The sequence below is a fragment of the Pan paniscus genome, chromosome 4, assembly GCF_029289425.2.
Source record: "Pan paniscus chromosome 4, NHGRI_mPanPan1-v2.0_pri, whole genome shotgun sequence".
In the NCBI taxonomy this organism is placed as follows: domain Eukaryota; kingdom Metazoa; phylum Chordata; class Mammalia; order Primates; family Hominidae; genus Pan; species Pan paniscus.
In genome coordinates, this window is record NC_073253.2 from 111,705,009 (window position 1) to 111,728,520 (window position 23,512).

At 39.8% G+C, this 23,512-nt stretch overlaps 1 protein-coding gene across 6 annotated transcripts in view; it reads right to left on the bottom strand.

The window, feature by feature from the left end:
- SEMA6A (semaphorin 6A) overlaps positions 1–23,512 on the bottom strand; it is a 132,043-nt gene that overhangs the window by 21,145 nt on the left and 87,386 nt on the right. For 2 of the 6 annotated variants that reach the window (XM_063604599.1, XM_008952058.6), the window contains 10 exons: positions 22,236–22,453; positions 17,939–18,070; positions 15,640–15,795; positions 14,042–14,218; positions 13,518–13,658; positions 13,350–13,430; positions 11,050–11,108; positions 8,587–8,607; positions 4,375–4,440; positions 3,081–3,245 (listed from right to left, as the gene is read on the bottom strand). In XM_063604599.1, the coding sequence (XP_063460669.1) occupies positions 3,081–3,245; positions 4,375–4,440; positions 8,587–8,607; positions 11,050–11,108; positions 13,350–13,430; positions 13,518–13,658; positions 14,042–14,218; positions 15,640–15,795; positions 17,939–18,070; positions 22,236–22,453 (1,216 nt within the window). Of the gene's footprint in view, positions 1–3,080; positions 3,246–4,374; positions 4,441–8,398; positions 8,450–8,586; positions 8,608–11,049; positions 11,109–13,349; positions 13,431–13,517; positions 13,659–14,041; positions 14,219–15,639; positions 15,796–17,938; positions 18,071–22,235; positions 22,454–23,512 lie in introns of all 6 variants that reach the window. The other 4 variants (XM_055112562.2, XM_003826715.7, XM_008952060.6 and 1 more) reach the window with 3 other exon arrangements.

Here is a 23,512-nt window from a genome sequence, read left to right on the forward strand (position 1 = left end):
TGTGCAGGTCTTTTCTCACGCTTTGTTAGTATGACTGTATATACATACAGCATCAGAATGCTACTCACAGTGTAGAAGGAAAGAGCCTTGGAACATTCCACAGAGGGGCAGAGGGTTTGGGTCTGTTATTTTGAAAGGGGGAGGCTAAGAACAATGGTAGCAGAAGGGGGTTAGGCTGCAAGGTGAGGAAGGGTGTTTCGACAGAATGTGAGGGACGCACAGGATTAAATCAAGACGAAAGACATAGCAAGGAAAAGACAGAAAAACGCAGCAAACATACTCTGGAAATGGAGAATTGTTTGGAGGATGAAGTGGACAAAGAATGGGACCAGCTCACTGGCAGTCAGCATATCTGCAGAGTAGAGCCATGGGCATGCCTTGCTCACTGGCCTTTTTACCAGTGGCCAAAATAAAATGGGCAATGGACACGACTCCTCAGTGAGCTGGTCAGCGGGCACATTTTCTGCTTAGTGAGGAAATGTGATGGATTTTAGAAACAATTCCAGAGTATATTTAGCTCCTAAAGCTGGGGCACACAAATGTCACATTCTCATGAGACAATCGACCCAGTAGAAAGAGCACCCGTCACAGGCCCTTAGAAAACCCATGAAACTCTTGCATCCCGGGAGATGCTGCACACACGGATGTGACATCATTAAGGCACCGACATCAGGGAATGAAAAGAAGCGAGGGCATCACAGATTCGTTCAAGTTAAGGGACTCCATGATGAGTCAGAAAAGGAACAAGACTTTTCCAACGGAGTAACGCCATCACTAAGTCATACCACACAGTGCTTGGCAAAATGAAACAAAAGTTGAAAATAAATCATGAACATTAAACAAAAAACAATTTGGAGCAAAATGGAAATTAAAATCATAAAAACTATGATAAAAGGAACATTAAGCTACATCTTTTCTTTAAAATTTCTGCACAACAACTCATTGGCATTGCCCCATCAAACATACAACCAATCATAGAAAAGAAACTCAAATTTGACAGGGCAAGGCAAGGAGTTACTAGCACAAGAACAGTGATCATGTTAAACACCCATGCAGTCACCTCTGCCACCATTGTTTGACAATATGTAGACTGCTTCCAGCTTTGTCAATATAATAAGACCCAAGAGAATGAACAATGCCGAATTTTAAAATGATCTGTCAAAGTGTTAATTGGACTCTTTGAGAACCTCCATTCCTTGGGGGGAGTTAACGATTAGAGAAAATTCACGCTACCCCTCTCAGTGAAGTGAAAAGAAAATTACTGCAACCAACAGCTAGATATTTAGTTGGCATATTTAATGCTTTATTGGAAAGGCTGTTTGTTTTATTTTGTTTCAGAAAAAACGCAGTGGGCAAAAACAAAGTGATTTCTACTAAGTTTTCTCTTCTTGAGAATACAGTCAGGACTAGCACATCTGAGGTCAGGAGCCACACATAACAAATACTGGCATATGCTAAGGCTTGTAATCTGTCCGGACAGTTTCTCTTCTACCTGGAGCTTTCTCGGGATGGAAAGAGCAGGGAATCCCTCAAACTGAAAGAAGGAGATGAGACAAAACCAGCTTAAAAAAAAAAAAAAAAGATTTGGCTGGGAGCAGCAGCTCAAGCCTGTAATCCCAGCACTTTGGGAAGCCGAGGCGGGTGGATCACCTGAGGTCAGGAGTTCAAGACCAGCCTGGCCAACATGGCAAAACCCTGTCACTACTAAAAAAAAATACAAAAATTAGCCGGGCATGGTGGCGGGCACCTATAATCCCAGCTACTTGGGAAGCTGAGGCAGGGATAATCTCTTCAACTTGGGAGGCGGAGGTTGCAGTGAGCTGAGATCGCACCACTGCACTCCAGCGTGGGCAACAGAGTAAGACTCCATCTCAAAAAAAAAAAAAAAAAAAAGATTTGAGTCAGGGCTTATTACTAAGAGGAAGTCTATAGAAGAAAATAAAATCAGTTAAGAGGACACGCTCAAGAACAAGAGAAAAGGGGCTCCATCTTTATATTTTGACTTGACAAATAGAGCAGCAGAGTGCCCAGCACTCTCAGGAGATGAGAAGCAAAAAAGCAGATGAAAATGTAGCCTGAGAGTCTGACCAGAAAGCATTGTCTAAAAGTGAAGATGGAGATATGTATGCAGAACACTCTGGGGGAGGGTGCAATAGCGACTGTCTTCCAAGGGTCACGGTGGCTGCTCTGCCCTTGAAACTCAAACTCCCGCTTGGATGAAACTCTTGAAAACATATAGAAGTAAACAATTCTGAATGGGGGGAAACAGCTCAGCAACATAACTGGGCTTTTCAGTCTCTGATTTACAAGACTGTTTTTTGGACAAGTAAAGGCCTCTTTGGTTGCAGCTGCAACTAAAGTAGGATGTGTTACCAGAAGCAGCAAATGGCAAGAAAAGAGATGACATTTCCTGTCTGCAGCTAAGCAAAGAAAGCAAAGGAGAATTTAGGACAGTTCACAGTAGAGTCCCTTTCATTTAGTGTGGCTTCCTTTCCGTTTTAAATGCATAGCAATTCTGCTTGATTAAATAACATATTTTTGTCTTAGCTACTATCCTCTAAGGGCAATTACAGTACGTCTGAGGAACATGGCTCTATTCAAATTCAGCACCATGCAACAGTGAGAGATGCTACCAGCCAGAAAAGACTTTGTCCTGCTATTTCTCAATTCACTGATTAACAAGGCCTTTACTTCAATTGCATTCACTTGCCAAAGCCCGAACTGCATTCCATCACATTATGGTGGGAAAAGAGGGTCCAAAAATCACAAAATGAGACTAAGAAGAGTGGCAAGGGATGTCAGAAGCCAGCATCTGCTTCGGGCCAAGCCACACCTTTTTCGGGTAGAGGAAGCTCAGAGGACATATTATTTGTTTTGTGTGGTTTTTCCTTGGTCAGAGAATAATTTAGGATCAAGCCTCACATAGAGGATGGGGTTGCAGTCTTTTTCGAGAAACTTTCAATCATAGCACATTGGAGGTTCCTTAAATGCTGCCAAAATTCAGCTGGAAGCAGTTACACAGTCCTCCCCACTTTTCCCTCCCTCTCCCCCGAGAGGAAGAGGCATTTCCAAGGCCTTACCCTTCTTGTCTTGGTGATTATGGGAAGACACTGCCCCCAAAGGGTCTGTGCTGTCAGGTGAGTCAAGCAGATGCTTCCAGTCCAGCATTCCTCCCCTAGACTCATACCCCTCTTGAGCCGTCGAATCTGATGTGGTTGTGCTGGGCAAGAGGGAACTGGAATGCCCTGTTTTCATCACAAATACAGTTAGGAAAACATCACCAGAGAGACCCACATTCCCTTTGCACAGAGGCCTGGAGGTGGGACACCCAAGCTGGCTGTAAGACTGAGAGGAGATGGCCCTAGAAATGACACGGCTTAGTGGTGGTGGTGGTGGTGGTGGTGGTGGTGGTGGTGGTGGTGGTGGTGGTGGTGGTGGTGTGGGGTGTGTTCAGCAGAAAGCCCATTGAACTTGTAGTTAGAAAATGAAGGGCCACATCCTATCTCTCATACTTGCTGGGTGGGCCTCAGGGAATCACTTAACCTCTTCCTGTGCACCCAGTGGGGATAAAGATACCTCTCGGTGTTGGGAGGATAGTGACATAATGGTGAAAGCATCTTGCACAGTGTCTGACACATAGGTGCTCAAGAAAGGCCAGTGTCATTCTTTGATATTCCCATGGCAGCACTAAACACAGAAAGTGTCCACTCTGGGAATCCCATTTGTGACCGATGGGGCAGGTTTCTGGTAGTGGGTAAGTCTTGTCCCTATCACAAGTAACTCAGTTACTCTGCACCCTTCCTATGGAGGTTCTACAGTGTGTCTAGTCTTCAGGTTCAACTCAAGTTCACAGGCATTCCTCTTTCTGGGAATAGTTAGTGGTTTCCAAAGGGATCTATTCCCACTGTTTTTTCATTGGAATGGAGGCTTCAACGGCTACACGCTTTTACGGCTGTCCCTTTTGTGTATTATTTCAATAGACGGTTTCCGTTTCTGAGGCTGCATTGACTAAAATGATTCAAATTAGAAAAGGATAGATTTCTGAGGTTCAGATAAGCTACCATAGGATAATATGAGAAGAATGGCTAGGTTGAGAGTTACAGCAGAAACTCTAGCCATTTCCTGTGAATTCGTTTGTAAGCTCTCCCTCCATCATTCCACAAGGTTAAATACAGATTGTATCAGGTGCTTTGATCCAAGCTGACACAATGATACCTGTTCTCTCTGGTAGAAATAAAATATGACCTCCTTGTGATTTTCAAGTGGAGTTTTTGGCTTACATAGAACAACCTCTTGAACAATTTTTAAAAGATATAAGGGCAACTACTGTGCATGTATAATTGGTGCCTTTGGTGGAAAGTAGGGCAGACTCACAACAACTCCAAAAGCTCCAGCCTTGAAGTATGATCACCATGCACATGATAAATAAAATACTGGCCTCTAGAAAGACAGATTAAAAGAATAAGTACAGTTCTTTTTTTTTTTTTTACAATTATTATTGGAAGTTGGATTTCCCCCCAGGAGACTGTAATATTGCAAATTACAGACAAAACATATATAACAAAGATAGCTTTTTATCTTCTTAAAACTTTGATTAGCAGGAAAAAGCAAGCCAAGTGGCTCGTCCATGCTATAGTGACTTCTATGGAGCCACCACACTTAAATGCTGCCACAAAGCTTTGGTAACATTGAAGAGGTCCCTTTCTGTATGGCACTTGTTTGGCTCTCAGACAAGTGGGAAACATTCAGTTTGTTGAAAATAGTCTGCTTCGTATCCAGCTGCTAAAAGCATGTTCATTAAAATTCAAGGAATGCTTTATTCTAGACTTTTTGTTTTTACATTTCTGAGGTTCACATCTCATGTCATGATACAGATAAGAGAACAGGGGCAGGAAAATCAGCCTGAGAAATGGAAATATAGAAGTTCCTTTATTTCCTTTCAGCTTACATTGAGGTCTAAAACATAACTTTTTTTTTTCCACTCCTGAATTCAAGACTACTTTAATAAAATATATGGTCAGCCTAAGAGAAAATTCAGTGCCCAGCATAAGCAAACAATTAGAAATAGCTTTGTAGGGAGTTAGAAAGAGAAAGTGGGGAAGAATAAAAAATACCTCCCCTCCAAGTAGCAAGATTTCTTTTACCTGAATTGATATGCATTTTGAGCACTTTCAATTTAACTGTGTTCAAGAGGCAATTTTATGGTAATGCCGTAAGTATGGTTTAGGGAGAACATTTCTTAATACGGTAATCTAGGGGAAATATATGCCTAAGGGACACATTCTCTGTAGAAAGATTTCCTGGCCCATATGCTGTGAATACATGGAAAACTCATTGGTAATGGAAAGCTATGGCTATGAGAGGAAATTAATGTGGACCAGATGGTAGTTAGGTAAGAGAATGTTTTACACAAATATGAGAAATCAGTCTCTTCTTCCTATCACTGAAGTGTTAGTCTAATACCCACCACATCTCGATTTTCTATATGTAAATCTAGAGAAACCATGCATCTGATTTACTGGAAAGAAAAAACTGAGCAGCATGAGGTTTGTAATCTTTTAAACTTATGCTTGAGGATAGGAGACACGTGCCAGTGGTGAATTAAACAGTCAGAGAAAGCAATACCTGACTCTCAAAAATTTTAGAACCACCCTGTAAAAGCACCATTAAGCAGCAGTCCTCAGTTTGAATTCAAAGATGTGTTATTACCTCTCCAAGCTTAAAAAAAAATTACAAGGAAACCACTTATATTCCATCTTCTAGTCTGATTTTTAAGGTTGTATTATTTTTGTGCATTCCCTAAGAGACTTTGCAACCAAAATAATGCTACAAAAATAGGCAAACATTTGTGGATGTGATATCGTATGTCAGTAGATTTGGAATTTTTGTCTTGTCAGTCCAATAAGAAAGGTCACATTTTAATCAATGGAGCTTATGCTTTATCATTCTCATAAAATACAAATAAATAGGTATATTTTGAAAGTTAACGTTAATGCATCATATTGTTTCTCTATATCTACAAGTCATTGTAATTCCAGAGGTTAGATACCCTTCATACTACTCTAACCTATTAACAATGTTTGTAGACAATTAGACACAAAACAGAGACACTAAATCAATACAAGAGAGGAAGAGAGAAGGAAAATAATCAGGGCCCAATTCACTAAAAGGGATTCTTGCATATGTAACTGGTGTGGTACAGAGCTTTTGACAAGCAGAAACTCTGCATCGTTTATTGAAATGATCCCTTTTCCTGGGTTGGGCAGTTCTGGTTTTGTAGTTGGCTCTATGAGCCTACACTCAGCCACAGAGTGCAGGACATGCAGAGGATACAGCTAGAAACAGTGTGCATGCACTTTTTACTTTGGAATTGGCTTTCTTGTCTATATCCATGCTCATACAAATAGCAATTTGTTTCTTCTTTCGATGCTACAAATACAGCGCCCAGTACAGTGCCTAGGACACAGTAGTCGCTCAACAAGTATTTGCTGAATGAATTAGTGAAATCTATTCTGGGTTTATTAACTCCAAAATTAACATCCCTTGCAATGGTTTATTTTAAAAAGTTGCCAATATTTTTGTAAGTACTGTCTGAACCAGCTCTCATTTTGATGGTCAATTAATCATCTAACTGCTTCACATTGAATAGATTTAGCCTGAAATGGATAGGATCATTAGCTGAAAGAAAAATTCCACCTCTTCTTTAGTTGCCTCAAGACCTGAAAATGAATGAGCATCATCCCTTAAAGTGTTAACACGGAAGCATTAATTAAGTACCTTTCCTTTTGTAAAGGAAATAAGAGAGAACATAGCTTAGGCAGTGATTTTTGTTCATAAGAGTATCTCATAGTTTAATTATTCTGTCTATTTAAGAAATTACCTGGGAGTTAAAATTGGTCTTGGTATGATTGATGAATGCTGGGGAGGTTGCTGGTTCAATTCATTTCAAGATCTTAATTTCTCAAAATCTGATGAAGACTATTCAATTATAGGAAATGATCGCAAAGTATCATACTGGAAAAAAGCAGATGCTAAGTGCAGTTTTTTCCTCAAGGCAGTCTCAACTAGGTGACATCTGCCTTCTGAGCAATTTTTCTTCTAGTCTTTGGTGTTCAATATTCTGGTTTCAATCATAGATGAGGGAACATTAAAGGTGGATGAATTCTGTGGGCTTATCTACTCCACACTGCCTTACTTCACAAGGAGGCCAGTCAGGAGAAACCAAGCACCGTTTTCCATACCTACACAGCTCCAATGTATAAGCCAGTCTTTAAGATATTCAAAAAGGCTATTTATGTATGCTAATTTGACACAGGGAGTGAGAGTTTACAAAGAGCTATTAAACACATTTGTAGCCATCAGGAACTATTTCTTTGGATCATAAATCTGCACTGCTTTCTTTTCCTTCCCCTTTGTTTCTTTTCTTTTCCCTTTTTTAAAATTTATTTTTCTCCCTCCCTTATTTACCTATTTCTGTACTTAAAGACTGTCCTGGATCTGTTGCTTGATTATATATCTTAAACACACAAACTATAAAATGGCTGTGTATACATGAAACTCACAGCTTGCATTATAATGCAGAGGCTTAAATTTGCCATCACATGGATGTTTTTCATATCATACTTTGAAAAAACACATGGATAGTTTACCCTAATAAATATTTGGGGGTACCTTGAGAAATGTAAATGGAACAGCTCCATTTCAACTTCTCATATAAAGAGTTCAGAATATTCTGTTTATGGGCTTAGTAGCTTTGTTTAATATAGTGATTGTGTATTTCAGACCAAGAACAATGAGATAAATCCTGTTTGCACATCATTTCCACTGCGTCACTCTTCCTTGTCTACATTCTGAAGAAATCGCACTGAAAACATGTCTAAATATTCATACTCTTTTTGAGCTTAAATTTCAGTGGCCAATTTCATACTATATTGGAAAGTTTTGTCTAATAAGAGCCTGAGCTGTGTATCCTGTATAGATTTTCGCCAGCAGAGGGTATTGTCCTGAGTGCCAGCATTTTGGGGGATGGTGAACTGTATCAGCTGAGGAGCTATAGTCTATCAGTTAGGAGCATTATTCCTTTGTCTTGGATATACTTATGTTCAAAAGCAATTTCTTCTCCCTCAAGAACTCATTAAATGTATTCACCAAATTCCCTAAGGTTGGCATATTTCATGTTATCTGGATTAAAAATTTAGGACTCAGTCTCCCACATCAATTGTCTCACATAGGCAGAGTAATTTTTGAAGGACAGTGAAATTAATAAATAATTTTAGTGAATTGGGGCCCTAAAGTAACAAAGAATCTGGTCCATGATGTTTAGGAATGAAAACTATAAACTACTGCTGGATGAATGACTTTACGAATTTAAAAAAAAAAAAAAAATCCGTAAACTGACCATACACTGTGTTGTAAGACATTTCATTATCTGGTAGAGGAGTTGAAATGTCTATAAAAAAATGATGAGGATAAAAAATTAATTAAAAAGAAACTTAAGATTTGAACATACTCAAGAGGATTAATGAAATAGACATTCTCAGATAGGTTTCCACCAGTATGGAATTATGAGAGTAATATCTTCCTTACCATTCAGTGCCACAAAGGAATCTGAAAGACAAAAGGGAGGAGAAGGTTACTTAATGTTTTACGCTCTGCTTAGGGCGACTTACATAAGTGGGAATGAGCTAACACAGAACTATGCCAGCGTATGGTCCCCGATACTAAGTAAGTGCTTTTTAATTTCTGCGTGTAATGTAAGATGCTTTCTACTCAGTCCGATTTCACACCTCCATATTTCTTCCACCAAGTGAATTTCCTCCAAGTCACTGCCTTTGCCAAGAGGCAGAGAAAATGCAAGAGTTGGCAGACGAAATGGTAACTGCAATTATAGGTGACTTTGAGAGTTTAAACCCTTCTTTATACAGAGGGACATGCATATGCATAAGTGATACCTGGACCACACTTAAAAGAAAACACTTATTCTTTACATTCTCTTTTTACTTCATCCTCACAACCATGCTGTGAGAAACTGTCCAGTGTTACAGTGTTCTGAAATCATCAGGGGTTTTAGTTTGGAAGTTAAAACAAAAAACAAACCATTACACGTATTAGGCAACATATCTGGGTGTGTGCTGTGTGTTGGGGTCAGATCTCTGGTTCACTCAGCCTCTAACACTGGCTCTTTGTGATTTCCTCATTTCCCTTTAAAATCCTGTTAATTTTGTACCAGTTATAATGATTGCACCAGTTAGAGAAATCCTCCCTGAATACCTATGTGGGGATAGGTCTGTCTAATAGAGGTAGTTCATGCTTCAGCAGTAACACGGGGAGAGGAGAAGCCATGAGCAAAGGCAGGCAGGCAGAGGGGCAGCCTTACCTCCTGCCCCGAGCAAGCACCCTTGGCAAGTGCCTCCGCAAGAGTGGGGTTAAAGGTCAAAGGCACACTACAAAGCACGAAGGCAGATCCAGGGGCTTGACCACTAAGATTACTCTGGAAATAAAGAGTAAAGCACAGGGTTGGGACCTGAGAGCGTCCCCTATGCTACATACAGAGGCTTCCTTAGGTTCTTCTGCCTGAGAACACAGATAAGGGTGTGAGCCTACTGGTACAGTGGACATTTTATACACACAGTACCAACCATCTTTACATGTTTCACGTATTTTCTGATTTGATCCAAATCTACACCCCTATTTTTCTACAGACACCACTATCGCAAGTAATATAAATATGATGAAAATAGCTCATTAACATCAGCTAACTAAGCTGTTAATAAAGCATGCACGCATGCACACACACACACACACACACACACACATCTTAAAACCTGTTTCCTTGCAAATAAAGCTATAATGCACCAAGATGATTAAGGTCCACTGATCAAACATCAAACTATTTCCCTGATAACAGATGAACGCACACACGTAACATACATCTTTTAGTGATGACACTTCTCCTATGCTTATTTATTAACTCATCAGTTTTGTGTGTAAGACATAATAAGAATTTTTGCCAATGTATAGTATTTGTAAATGAAAAATATGTATATGGCAAAGATTTGGAGATAAGTCTGCCTTTAGCCCTCTTTATTTGATTATAACTAATCTCTAAAAAAGATAAGGTAGAAAGTTGAATGACACTTTAGAGTCTGAAATTTCAGTACTCATGACTGAAAAATTTAGAGTTATATCCGTGACTTTCGTTATAGAATCAAATATCAGGATAATATAGCTTCATTCCCTTAGAAGCTATTATTTGGTGCCATTTTGAATGCAAGCTTCTTGAAATTCAGCATATATAACATTCGAAACAGCACAAACTAAACATATTTTCCAAGAGTATGGTATTATTCTTTAAATTAGCATTAATAAAGCATTTTCAGGAGAATATTGATATTAATCGGGTCACATGACAACTGGGCAGAAATTTGAGCCAGATCCTTTACGTAAAGTTCTAACTAAAATGTTACCATTTAATAACTATCTCTGAGATTTACATAGTAGGCCAATTCCTATAAAAAGATTATTTTGAATTGCCTTGTACTTGTGGGTTATTTCTGAAATTTTTTTCCTATCACATATGGTAATAGACACAAATCTAATTTAAAAACATAATTGCTTTTGTTAGTCGATATGTTCAAGAATAAAACAGGCCCACTCAATTAAAAAGCTAGAGTACAATGATCAATCTTATTATTATTTGGCGGAAAATGACAGTATAAAAGCACGTTTTTAAAAACAGCAAAACTGTCATTTTGTGATGGAAATGCTGATTTAACTTACTGCTTTGCTACAATTAATATCCTCTACGGTGAATTTTTTCCCCTGCATTAGAATTAATGAAATAGGTGCCAGCATTGATAGTGACAACATTGACAACACTGGCTTTAGAACGCACTGCTTTCTTTATTTGGTATTTAGAAGATGATTTCTGTCATTTACGCATGCTTTAGTGTCAGCTGCACTCAGTTCCACATGTGAGCTGATGTTTCTAGGCCATTCACTGAAAGCATCTTTGCCCAAAGATAAAAATGGATAAAAGACTGTACTTACTGTGACAGTCCCCCAGACCATCTGTATTGCCACGCTCTATGTCCTGCTCAAAACTCAGTCTTTTAAAAAAGGAAGGGAAAGAGAGACAGAAACGAATACAATAACGTGAGTCTTCAGAAATGAGTCAGGTTTCACTAAAGACAGTAACACAGTTTGATAAATTGAGTGGCAGGTGCAAAAAAGAAATACATAACAGCTTTAAAATTTATCTCTGAAGTTTATAGAAACGAGTCTTAGGTGACTCTCCAAAGAGAAGCCATGGTTTAAGCAGTGAATTCAGATATTATTCAGGGAGATAATTAGCTTGCAGATTATTTATATCCTTCTTTACTCTAATTCTCTGAGCATTTCTTAAACATTTAAGAAGTTTAGATGTTAAAATACACGCCTCATAGAAACAATATGGAAGTCTATAAATTAAAAAGAAAAATCTTTTTTTCTCTATTCTCTTTTTCACTCCTACCCTTGCCTTCCTAGGCAAGGTTTTTTGCCTAGACATTTATCTAGCCAAAAACTTGGACGATAAAGTGTTCAAAGGTCCAAGTGAGGGGACAGGAGCCGGTGGTGCATTTTGTGGAGACCGCTTGGTTATTTGTTCACTCCCAGCCCTGCCCCAGTCCTTGGGAGTATTACTCTCATTCTCTTTGACATGCTCATGTTTCTTCCAAGTCTACTAGGTCACCATTGGGCTGTACAAGCAACATGACATTAACAAAACCAATTTTAATAAAAGCTATTTTGATTTTTAAAATAAGCACACCAGAGTCACCTTCCTTTGGGGGCACTTTGTACATATTCCCATAATATAATTGAAACTCTTATTTTGCAACTGCTTTCAGAGTTTATTTATGAGCCGTATAGGAAAACTATTTTGAAAGTCACAGCTTGATCTAATAATCCACCATGTTTGGTTTCTAATCTTTTTTGCCACATTAAAAATCAAATCCCTCAAAAGACGAAGATTTCTAGTGGTAATGACAGCCAATATTCATCATGCCCTGGAGCCCACTCTCCAAAGGGAACGCCCCATGTTTTAAGCAATGCCAGCATCATTGAAATATGAATGCAAACCTTAAGGAAACTATTTTGGGGTTCTTATATTGACTTAACAATAATTTTTTAAAAATCAGTCTTATAGCCTTCGGTCACATGTTGAACATAGAAAGGACATGGTCATCTCATAGCTCCCCTCACCATGCTTTGTGATCCTTTCTCCTCCACCTTGAGGGTTCCCATGCAAAGGTACAAAGCTCTAAGATTATAGCATGTCAATAATGCTACTTGCAAAGCTGTTCTAATAATATACAGAGACTCAACCTTTTGCATTAGTCAAATTTCTAGGTCAGATTTTATAGTTATCATCAGCTCTGTTTACGAGAGTACTTGTCCTCAAATTATGCAGGTGGTGGTCATCAGATATGCCCTTGATCTGTTTGTTTAGCTATTCTGAAATAGGAAGGGAGGCTCAGAGTGATTAAAAGATGGTTCTGTTCTCCCGTTGGATCTGAGGAGGTTGAAGAAATGGCTGTGTTGAAGAAAGATCTGTGCTGTCTAACCTCCTAAACTGCTTGCCACAACCCATCAGAGATAAACATTGAATACTTCTGCAAATTTATTTTGGATTTCACATCCACTGAAGTAAAAGCATAAAAAGAAACCTCTTAGCTAATGCCATCTAAGCATTTAAAGCCAGGGTAACAATTTTAAACACCAAAATCATAGGCATGGTGGACTGGCCTCATCTAGCTGATTTGTTGGAGAACTGCCAAGAATTGATTGACGGCCTGACGAGTAATAGGGTCAACTGTTCTTCAGCGCGGGAAAAGGTTTATTGGATGTATACACCATGCTTGCAGTACAATTACATTGCTTAACAAATGTTCTGCAATTTCTTCTCAGCCCTGCACAGTCAATTACAAGAGCCGGTTTTGCTATGGCTGGACAAACCACTCACTAATCTAATTGGTATCCTATTGCTCCTTTTCTCTGCTTTTCTCCCACCATGATGATCAAGGCAGGCACCTTCTTGTCTCTCTCTCCAGGGAATACATTGAAGCCCACTGTGTTTCCATTCTGTGTTTTTAATCAGTCCGAGGATGATTAATCAATTGGAAATCTGCCACATGTGATGTGGTGAGGCTCTATGAAATGGGAAAGGGAAGGAGAAAGGCTGACAGTCCCGTTGCTGGAGTTTGCACAGAAAGCTGTGTGGTGGTGTGTGTGAGCAGAGCAAATCTTACATCTAGAATACATCTTGGCTGGAAGCCACTTTACCCTCTCCCACACCTCAGGCCGCCTACCTGCTGTTGGGTGATAAATGGCTGCAGGCACCACCTTCCTTTATCCATCCACAATATGGGTCTCTGGAGGCAATACAGGTTCTGCAGGAAGAGGATGACCATGAGCTACCTAGGACTGTTACCTAGCCACCATGGACTTTCTAATTGTCAGTGAGGCAAAATACATACTTTTTACACTTCCCATGTCGTTCACACCGGCCAAGGGGAACCTTTATCACACAGGTAGAGAACGCAACATACAGAGAGCTGCTTGCTCTGTCCAGCTGCATGCCCATGATCCTTTTGTCTTCGACTCCATCATAGCTGCATCTAATTTCATCAGGCAAGATAATATCATTAATAGACTCTTCTCTTTTTCTCGGCCCCACCCTCACATCCCACTTCCCAGCCCACAAGGCAGTCTCTTAATCTAACTGGCGGTGAAACAAACAAACCCTTATGCTCATGCACACACGTAAACACACACATATATATGTATCTATATAAACACACACACATATATGTATATAAACACACACACACACATTGGCAAGGAGAAAATAATGCTTTTTAGGTGTTAAATTTTTACAAACAGCACTAAAAAGTCATCTAAAAATGCATAAAACCTAAGTCGGTCATGATTTTCTCTGAATGAAAGGGGCCATAATAGCATAACAAATAATTACTAAGAAAGAACCAAATATTCCACTTACTTTTCAGAGTTGTAAACACTCATCTCCTCCAGGAAAAGGCTGTCATTTAGAAAACCACTATTTCCTATTCTGGCCAAAAACTTCAAGATGATTCCCTTCTCTGATCCCAGAAAAACCACAGTGTGATTCTGATATGGCCCAGCAGCTGTGTCCACTGCAATTTTGGTAAGGCGGTATCTAAAATGACAGGACCACATTTCTTATCTCTTTGTTGGTCTATCATTAAAGTGTTCCCTGTTCCACTTCAAACAGCTGCGACATAGCCTTCTAGTAATAACCTCAAGAAAAATATATGCATATAAATAATGTTCTCAAGTGGTTCTGGCCCTTTATTTCCATTTGCAGAGCACTAGTGTGGCTCCAAAGGGGAGGAAGGAGGTGTGAGAGTGTGTGTGTGTGTGTGTGTGTGTGTGTGTGTGTGTGTGTGTGTGTGTGTGTTTGCAGGCCAAGTACTATAATAGATAGCCAAAACCACCTGAAACCACTTAGCAATAATCCCCTCCATGAACAAGGAAAAGACTAATGTCTCCTATGACAAGGGTAAGAAGTAATAAGAAATTCATTTAACCTTTAATTTAACATTGAAAAGCAATGACTGCCATTTCTCCATACTCTTCCTCTGAGATACAAGGCCTTCATCAACAAAATGTTTGATTGGAAAGCTTTCTGAAGGATGAGGAGGTAGGGTGCTAATGGCACTACTAAAAACTGTAAGGACCTGCAAGCCAAACAATATCCATTTAAAGCTAAAGGTGAAGGGCATACCTGGGATAAGTCCTACCAGCAATTTGCTTTCTCTGAAATCCCTTGGACATTTGACACTCCATGGGGACCTAGTTGTCCTAAGCACCACAGCTGGAACCAGAAAACATAGACCCTCCTGCAAGTTATATACCATGGTTTCCATTTTGTGTGCTAGAGCTATTACAGTGCTTTAATATGTTTTAATAAAGTCATAGTATAAAAATAGTGGTAAAGTTAATTAACATTTTGTTTGATGGCTACCACAGTGGGATGGTACTTGGGAAAGCCTGTTGAACTGCTTGGAAATAAGCTCTGAATAAATACAAGGAAGAGTTTTTTAACACTACCACAGATCTCTAATTGGCTCTCCCTTCGCTGTTGGCCACCAGTTCAGAAAAAGAATATTAAACTATGAATCCTTCACACTGGCAAATGTGGTATCTGTGCTGTGTGACTGCAAACAATCCATGAGCCATGCTCAGGTGGAATCTGCTGCAAGTTTTGTAATCATTTCCAACCAATCAGGTATCCACATCCATTCACTGGTTCTCCTTCACTGCTCCTCTATTTTTGCACAGATTGGATCAATGGGCTAATCCAGAAGGAAAGGTATTTCCTTCCTCTAATTGCTGGCATGTGTCCAACTAGCCTGAAAATACTGGAACTCTTCTCCCTGGGAATGTGTGTATAGGGGTTTAGTGGTATCCAACCAATCGGCCAGCATTTCACAGCTGAATGAATGCCCAGGATAGCAGAAGATGTTTGTGGCATTTCAAAGCATGATCCACTGATTGGTTCTCCGAAATGAGATGAAGTTAGGAAATCCATCAGGACACGGTTTGCTAGACACCCACCTGACCATTGTTCTCAGGAACCATGGCCTGTTGAAGATGGAGGGCACTGCCTCATCCATGAGCGGGTGCGTCTTGATGAAGTTCAGGGTATCATCAGGGAACTCATTGGAGGTTGTATATCTTTCTAAGGAGGATGAGCCAGCACAGCAACCTGGCCTAAAATGAAACAAAGGGTGAGGAAGGAGGGAGCTTATTTTCTGCCTTATGGCAAATTCTTTGAATGAACTGCTTCTCTAAGCATCTGGAATGGAGGAGAATGTACTGCAGCCTGAGAGGAGGAAGTTGAACAATGCAGAATGCCACCAAGCACAATATGCTGAGATTTCCTCTGAGCCGCCTCCACTTTTCTGAGGAGCCTCAGCCAGCACAGTTCAGCCTCAGCTGGGGGCAGGCTGGCTTCCTCCCAGAAGCACAAACAAACCTCAGTAAACAGTGATGCAGCTTGAAACAAGTGAGTGAGTGTGGTTTGCACATATCTCGGGGATGGTTTTACTTATCCAAAAAGGCTGCTAGAGATTCCTCATGCATTTACTCTACAGAGGGAAAGAATGAGGTTGACGTTTTCGCAAGTGTAGAAAGCAAAGACTCTCCAAAACTCACCAGGGTATGTGCCAGCAAGACTCCGTGTAATCATGTTTCATTACCTGGGGCTCGCTCAGAGAACATTTCAGTTTTGTTTCTTATTGTTGTTTTTATTTTTGTTTGATTTTGGCAGGTATGAAAAGCCAATTATATCAGATTCTTTCCTGAAAGGTCATTTCTTGTCATTGAATGACGACCATAAAAATTTGCTTCTACAAGAAATTCTATGGTTTCAGGAGTCAAGGGTCATCCCAACAAAGTCAGATTAGGGAAACGCTGAAAGCCATCTTGTCCAGACACCTGGTTTGCCAGGGTGGTGCAGAAGAGGAGATTGGACCCTCACGACACCAGCATGAACCACTCCTATGTCCACACTGTCTCAAGGCACTAACCCAGCCAGCCCCATAGAGCATCCTGACTGCTGCAAGAGGGACGAGGCAGGCATGTGGAAGGATGTTTGAACTCACTGCCATTAGTAGAAAATCACTTAAAGTATGTGTGCTGGTATTGGTTGAGTGACACCATCTTTACATACCAAGGAGAGAGTATTACATAAGAACTTTCTGAAACCTGATCCCTCAGGCTGAACTCCCCTTCCTGCTTATCTAGAAGGTAGTTAACAATCCCAGGCAATGATTTAAGACTATCTGTCTGAGGTTGCTGGGGTGTGCTTTTCACACCTAGTCTGCTCTCCATAAGTAACAGAATATCAACATGCCAGATAATTCAGGTAATGAAGATGGATGAGTTTCTCCTCTGGGTATAAGTGGTTCATATTATCTAAGTTAGTTCATGTAAGTGTACTTGGCTAGGTATGTTGTGGGGAAGACTGGAGGTTGCGGAAGAGAGTTGAAAAACAAAAAAATTAGTAAGACATTGGGCTTCCTTCCAGAGGCACACAACTCCTGGGGAAGACAGACACCATGGGTTGTTTCTATGAAACTTGGAGTGCAAATGCTGCATTGGAGGTGTGAGTGCGTGCCACAGAAGAGAGGCAGGCAAAGGGCTTAGCGGGGACTTCCCTCCTGTCCCAGTTAGGATGAATTAGCCTGTTTGGGAAGAGACTACATAGGACTGAGAGGTCTCTGGGTTGCCTCTGGACCATAGTATCCCATGAAAAGAATTCTAAGGCATGATTTGGGGAGGAGGACACTGCACTGTATTTGGACCCAAAACAGACCAAAACCTGGCAGACCAGAGACATCTTAATGGTCCACTGTACCCGCTGGATTCTTCTCACCCTCGGTCTAGAGTCCTAGACTGAGCTCTGATCCAGCTTGGTCACAAATCCGGAAAACACTATTTACATTTCATATTTTATTTGGGTTTAAAGACATGGGTCTCTATAAAATTGAAAGGAAGCATAAAGAAGCAGCGGAAATCACCACCCCGAACCCCCGCTATTGAACTTGTACAATACCCTTTACCTCTCCAGGCCTCAGTTTTCCCAACTATAAGCCAGTGACGCCTCAGATGGTTTCCACCATTGTAGTATTACATTGGATAAATAACATATATGGAGGTTAAGCAGAAGACTGGAGGAACAGTGGTTTGAGTATATGAGAAGGTAACTTTGGGTTTTGGTTAATGAGATGAAGGCAATCTGCTTGGCTGGCATGGAAAGCACTGGTGTGCAGTTCATAGGATGTTCATTATCAGAGGTGCAAGCTTTGCCATTTCTAAAGTTTAAAATAGCCATATGAATATTTGCACATACCTGGGCTTAGGAACTCGTTCATCAGGAACTGGTGTCCAGGTGGAATCAGGAGACTTCTGTTCCTTGAATCTCCCAGTAAAAACACTGGCAATGTCAAGCATGTCATAGGCACAGACTGCAGACCCAGGGATGCTACAACATGACATTTCACATCAAGTGTTACTCATGCAATGGTTATGGATGTGGTTTGGAACATACTCCAGAGAAACTTTCCTGGTACAGCAAATGAAATTTAAAGTTCATACCTTGGACACTATAAATATAAGGGATCTTAGTACACAAAGAAAATATTTCTCTCAATCAAATTTGCATCAATTGCCTTAAAGAATGGGGTAGTTATAGGAAGCTCACAGAGAGGAAAAAAACTCTTCATGTCTACATTGCTTCTTGAACTGATTTTATTTATAAAAGAAGAATTGTTGAGCTAGTGATAGAAGTTTCATGAATTCCCTGATACTAATTATCAGTTAATGACCTCTCTGAAGTCTCTGGAGAGCGTTCTGTGTCACTAATATTGGTGAAAATTTGAAACAAAAATGCTCTCCCATTGTCCACATATTGCTTCTTTGAATTTGGTTTTTCGAGCCAAGAACTTAGGGTGTGAGAATGTGTTTGTGGGGAAACCCACACACATTTTATGTTAGTCTCTGTACATTTAAATTTTTACCTTCCTGATTACTTACATAAGACTAAACAATTTAAGTTTCTAAAATGCCATCACTTTGCAAATAAAGTACTTTATAAAGTGATAAATAACAATAATGGCCATCAGCTCCACCTATAATTATATCCTTGCCTGGCACCCCTGGAAGGACTTAGGCTTCTTTTTTTAATCAATGATGGGAAGGAATGAATTATTCATTCATCTGGGTGCACAGTTTACATTTGGACCCACATTTGTTTTTGACTAGAGTTGCTCCTTGATTTTGATCAAATAAATTACAGGCACCAGCTGGCCAAAAGTTTTAATCAGGCTTTGAGATAGTGGGTCATTACATGGCAAGAGCGCCCAGGACAAGAGACACGGGTGCCCTGCAGTGTGGCAACATCATCCAGGGCAGGGAATATCATCCAGAGAGAATGATTTTGTCTTGAATTTTGCAAATGTTGAACAGATATAAAAATAACTTCATAAATGATTAGGAGAATTTATTCCATCTTTAATTTCTTAAGAAAATTATTGAATAATAATTGCTTAATAATAATTGCTTAAATAAAGCAAGAAATAGGGAGAGGCTTAAAAAGCTTATTTAAAATAAGGTGGCAAAATAAATTTTAAATGCTTATAAATTTATACATGTACATATGTTGTTCACAGAATTAAGTGTATAAGACAGTGATAGGCCGGGCGAAGTGGCTCACGCCTATAATCCTGGCACTTTGGGAGGCTGAGGTGGGTGGATAACTTGAGATCATGAGTTCAAGACCAGAGTGGCCGACATGGTGAAACCCCGTCTCTACTAAAGATACAAAAATTAGCCAGGCATGTTGGTGGGCACTTGTAATCCCAGCTACTCCGGAGGCTGAAGCAGGAGAATCGCTTGAACCTGGGAAGTGGAGGCTGCAGCGAGCTGAGACTGAGTCACTGCACTCCAGCCTGGGCGACAGAGTGAGACTCTGTCTCAAGAAAAAAAAAAAGACAGTGATTCTCATTTGTTTTGGAATTTCAGAACCTTTGCATTATTTATTTGATTTCGTAACACTCTCATCACATATTCCTTTTTGGAAAGTAACACATTTACATATAGTATTTTCTTTATATATTAAGAAAAATAGGATAAATACTATTTGAAGTATTTTCTGATGCACGTCGTAATAACTAAAGATATCCTAGGGTTTCGTAGTCTTCCTGAGGTTAGAATCAGTTGTGAAATCCTTTCTTCTTCCTTCCTTACGTTTCTCTCCTTCGTTCCTTTCTTTCCTTTCAATTTTCCTTCATTCCTTCCCATCTTCCGTTCATTCAACATATGTTTATAGAACCCCTACTTAAGGCAGTAAGTGCACCACAAACAACATAGGGTCTTGCCCTCAGTTGGCTCACACTTCAGTGTGGAGGCAAATATAAGAATAATGACAAAAATAAGGAGAATTGCTTGAACAAGGAGGCGGAGGTTGCAGCGAGCAGAGATGGCTCATTGCACTCCAGCCTGGGTGACAGAGCGAGATTCCGTCTCAGGAAAAAAATAATAATAATAATAACAAAAATCATAACAACAACATCTTCAGGACAGTCTGGTAAGAGCAGAGTATGAAAGAAGTATGCACAAGGTCCCACAGGAGGTGACTAGCTGACATTTGAAGTACCCGCAGGGTTTTAGTGGGCAGATGTTGGTCAGGTGGGCAAATCTCGCAGAAAGCAATGAATGAGCAAAGCATGGCACATTCAAGGAGCAGATCTTTGCTCCGATCAGCCCATGGCACAGGCTGCATGGCAGAGGATGGGAGGGGATGAACTAGAGAAGGAAATGGGGCCAGACCCTGTGGGGGCTTGTGTGTCATGCCAAAGAGCTAGGGCTTTATCCTCAGGGCAAATGGATTTGAAACAATTTGACATGACCAAGTTTGCATGTGTAAAGCATGAAGTAGAGGGATGAAACCAGAGAAAGTGACAACAGAGGGACTATAATTTATAGATGACAATGGGTATGTATATTTTTAGGTGGGTATAGATTACCAAACAAATATGATTTCTGAGACTGCATAATCATGCACTAAGTGGATATTTCTTAGGGGCCGTTTAAGAAAATACTGTAAATGGAGTTATCTATAATATTTAAGGGCTTACTACTATATTGTAATCACAAAGTAACCCACACCCTTAAAAAACAAGACAAAACAAACAAAACAAAACAGAAACTAGAAAACTAGAACTGGTCTTAGATTCCACTAGCCCCTGCATTTCCATGTGCCAAGACAGTATACTTTTTCAAAATCCTAGAGAGATAGGTTCTGATGTATGAGCAATGAAAGCCTGAATTTTTAAATATCGTTTTTATCCACAAGTCTAAAAATCCCTACAGATGTTTAAAGCTTACTTAAATCTAACTGAATACTTCTTGGTGCAATATGGGTTCGTATTTTCATATTATTTTCAGTGGGGAGCTTGACTCTCATCCGCTGTATAATTGAGGAACATGATTTCATCCTTCATGAAGTTTGCTCTGTTCTTAAGCATTTCTTTCTAGATGTTATCCTTTAGTTTTATCATTTTGGTGCCTGTCATTTAGGCACTCATCAAGTTCTTAAAAGTTTTTGTAAAAAGTTTTATAATTCAAAGCAAAACAGTATTACTAGAGGAACATACTCAATACAGAACACCCAAAATTCTGCACAGAAATGAGAACACAGTGCATGAATTTAGATTTCACGACCATGCACACTGTTAGGATCATTTTCACACAACAATACGAGGACTCTGAAATCTTGTTGGCTTAACAGAGAGCTGAGTACTAAGGAAAAACACTAATGCTTATCTTCCTTCTGTTCTATACACATTTTCACTGCTCTAGGAACAATTACCAGTGCATCATTTAGTTGCTCAAAGTCTTAGTTTTAAGTATATACAAAAATAGGAGTGACTAGGATGACACTCATAATTTGTAGGTACAATGTTTGATGATTTATAAATTCTCACTAGAGCCTTCCAGAGTCAGATTCTGGTGCTGTGGTTGGGGTCTGGGTTGTGGCCCAACTTGTTGAGTGAGCTTGCCCAAGGGTGGCTTTGTTGGACAGGTTAATAACCAAAGTCCTTTATCTTGAATCCTAGATTTTACCCTGTAGCACTTTAATACATTTCCAATGTTTTAACTTCAAAAGGTACTGATCCAGTCATGAGAATATTAGAAGTCAAATACTGCAAATTATTAGATGACCTAGAAGAGACAGGACGAACATTCTTGAGTTCCAAACTGCCTCTTCCATCTACTGACTACTTGGACCAGGTAGTATAATATGTCGAGCTCACTTTCCTTAAGTGGAAAAAGAAGACAATATTATCTAGTTTCTAAGATTACTAGAAGGATTTATAAATAACACATAAAAAGTGTTTATATACCAGGCTTATATAAATAGAAGATATTGTCATAATTTATCTAATTACTTCCCCTAAAGCCTAACTTAATAGTGCTTATAAACTACTATTAATTTGTTGATGAAAACTAAGTGTTAAGTGCTTCTTAGCTACACACAATGAATGCAATTTTCAGTCAGTTGCAAATATGGTTTATTAGAAGAGAACCCCCTGGGAGAAGGAAGCCAGGAAGAATTGATGAGGTCAACACAGCTAGGGCATGATTACCTGTTATAAGGTGTAGAAAACGTTGCCAGGACAACATCACGCCCGTTGATACGAATCACATCTGTAACTGCCTGGAGAATGTTGAAATAAAAATGAGAGTCTCCAGGAACTGAGCAGTTCAAGCGCGCCTTCAGGAACGACGTCCACTGTTTCTCCAGGACTCTTTGAGATCCTCCCATATCATTCTTACAAACCTGAGCCACTCTTGGGAAAACTACCTGCAGAGGAAAAACACATAGGGAAAATTAAATGCATTCATTTTGCAAGGAGATCTTAGTAGAATCTGCATTCCTTGAAAACAGAAACAAAACAACAAGGTGCTTAATACTGTTTCTAAAATCAGTAACAAAAAAAAAAAGAAAGAAAAGAAAAAAAGAGGAAAACTCAGCATTAGAGCAGCATGTTTTAAAAGATAAGGCTGTGGCATTTAATACAGAGCCATAAATCCTTCAGGGAATCAGCTCCGAGCCACATAAACTCATTTCCATACAGACTGCTTAGCTTTTTATTTCCTCAAACAAAAGCACACTTTGTATGCACAATCTCTGCCATCCTCACTAGCTGCCTCTGGGCCCTGAATCTGTGCAAGCCACCCTGGCATTCTATGTTACCCTCCAACTTAGGGACCTTGATCTGCTCTCTGGTAAAAAGAACTAAAATGGACATCCCCTAAGTGTTGTATATTGCTTTTTGCAATAAAGACAAAAATCAAAACTCAATTTGATTAAAGATACTGCATAGTTACAGTCTCTGTGGAGCAACTCAATTAAGAAAAAAAAAACAAAACTGTTGAGTATACCTGGAAACCACATCTCAAGACACTTGAATCTCGGGCCAGGTGCAGAGGCTCATGTCTGTAATCCCAGCATTTTGGGAGGCTGAAGCAGGTGAAATTACTTGAGGTCAGGAGTTCGAGACCACCCTGCCAACATGGTGAAACCCTGTCTCTACTAAAAATAAAAATATTAGCTGGGCACGGTGGCGCATGCCTGTAATCCCAGCTACTCGGGAGGCTGAGGCAGGAGAATCACTTGAACCCGGGAGGTAGAGGTTGCAGAGAGCCGAGATTGTACCACTGCACTCCAGCCTGGGCAACTGAGCAAGACTCCGTCTCAAAAAGAAAAAAAAGATACTTGAATCTCAGCATGAAACCAACCAAACATAAATTTTCCATAGAAATACTTAAGAAATCTCCTGCGATTTTGTTACTGTTCTGAAACAGCTGATAGGGCCTCCACACCGCACTCTGTTATTAGATTTATGGTTCTCATTTCAAG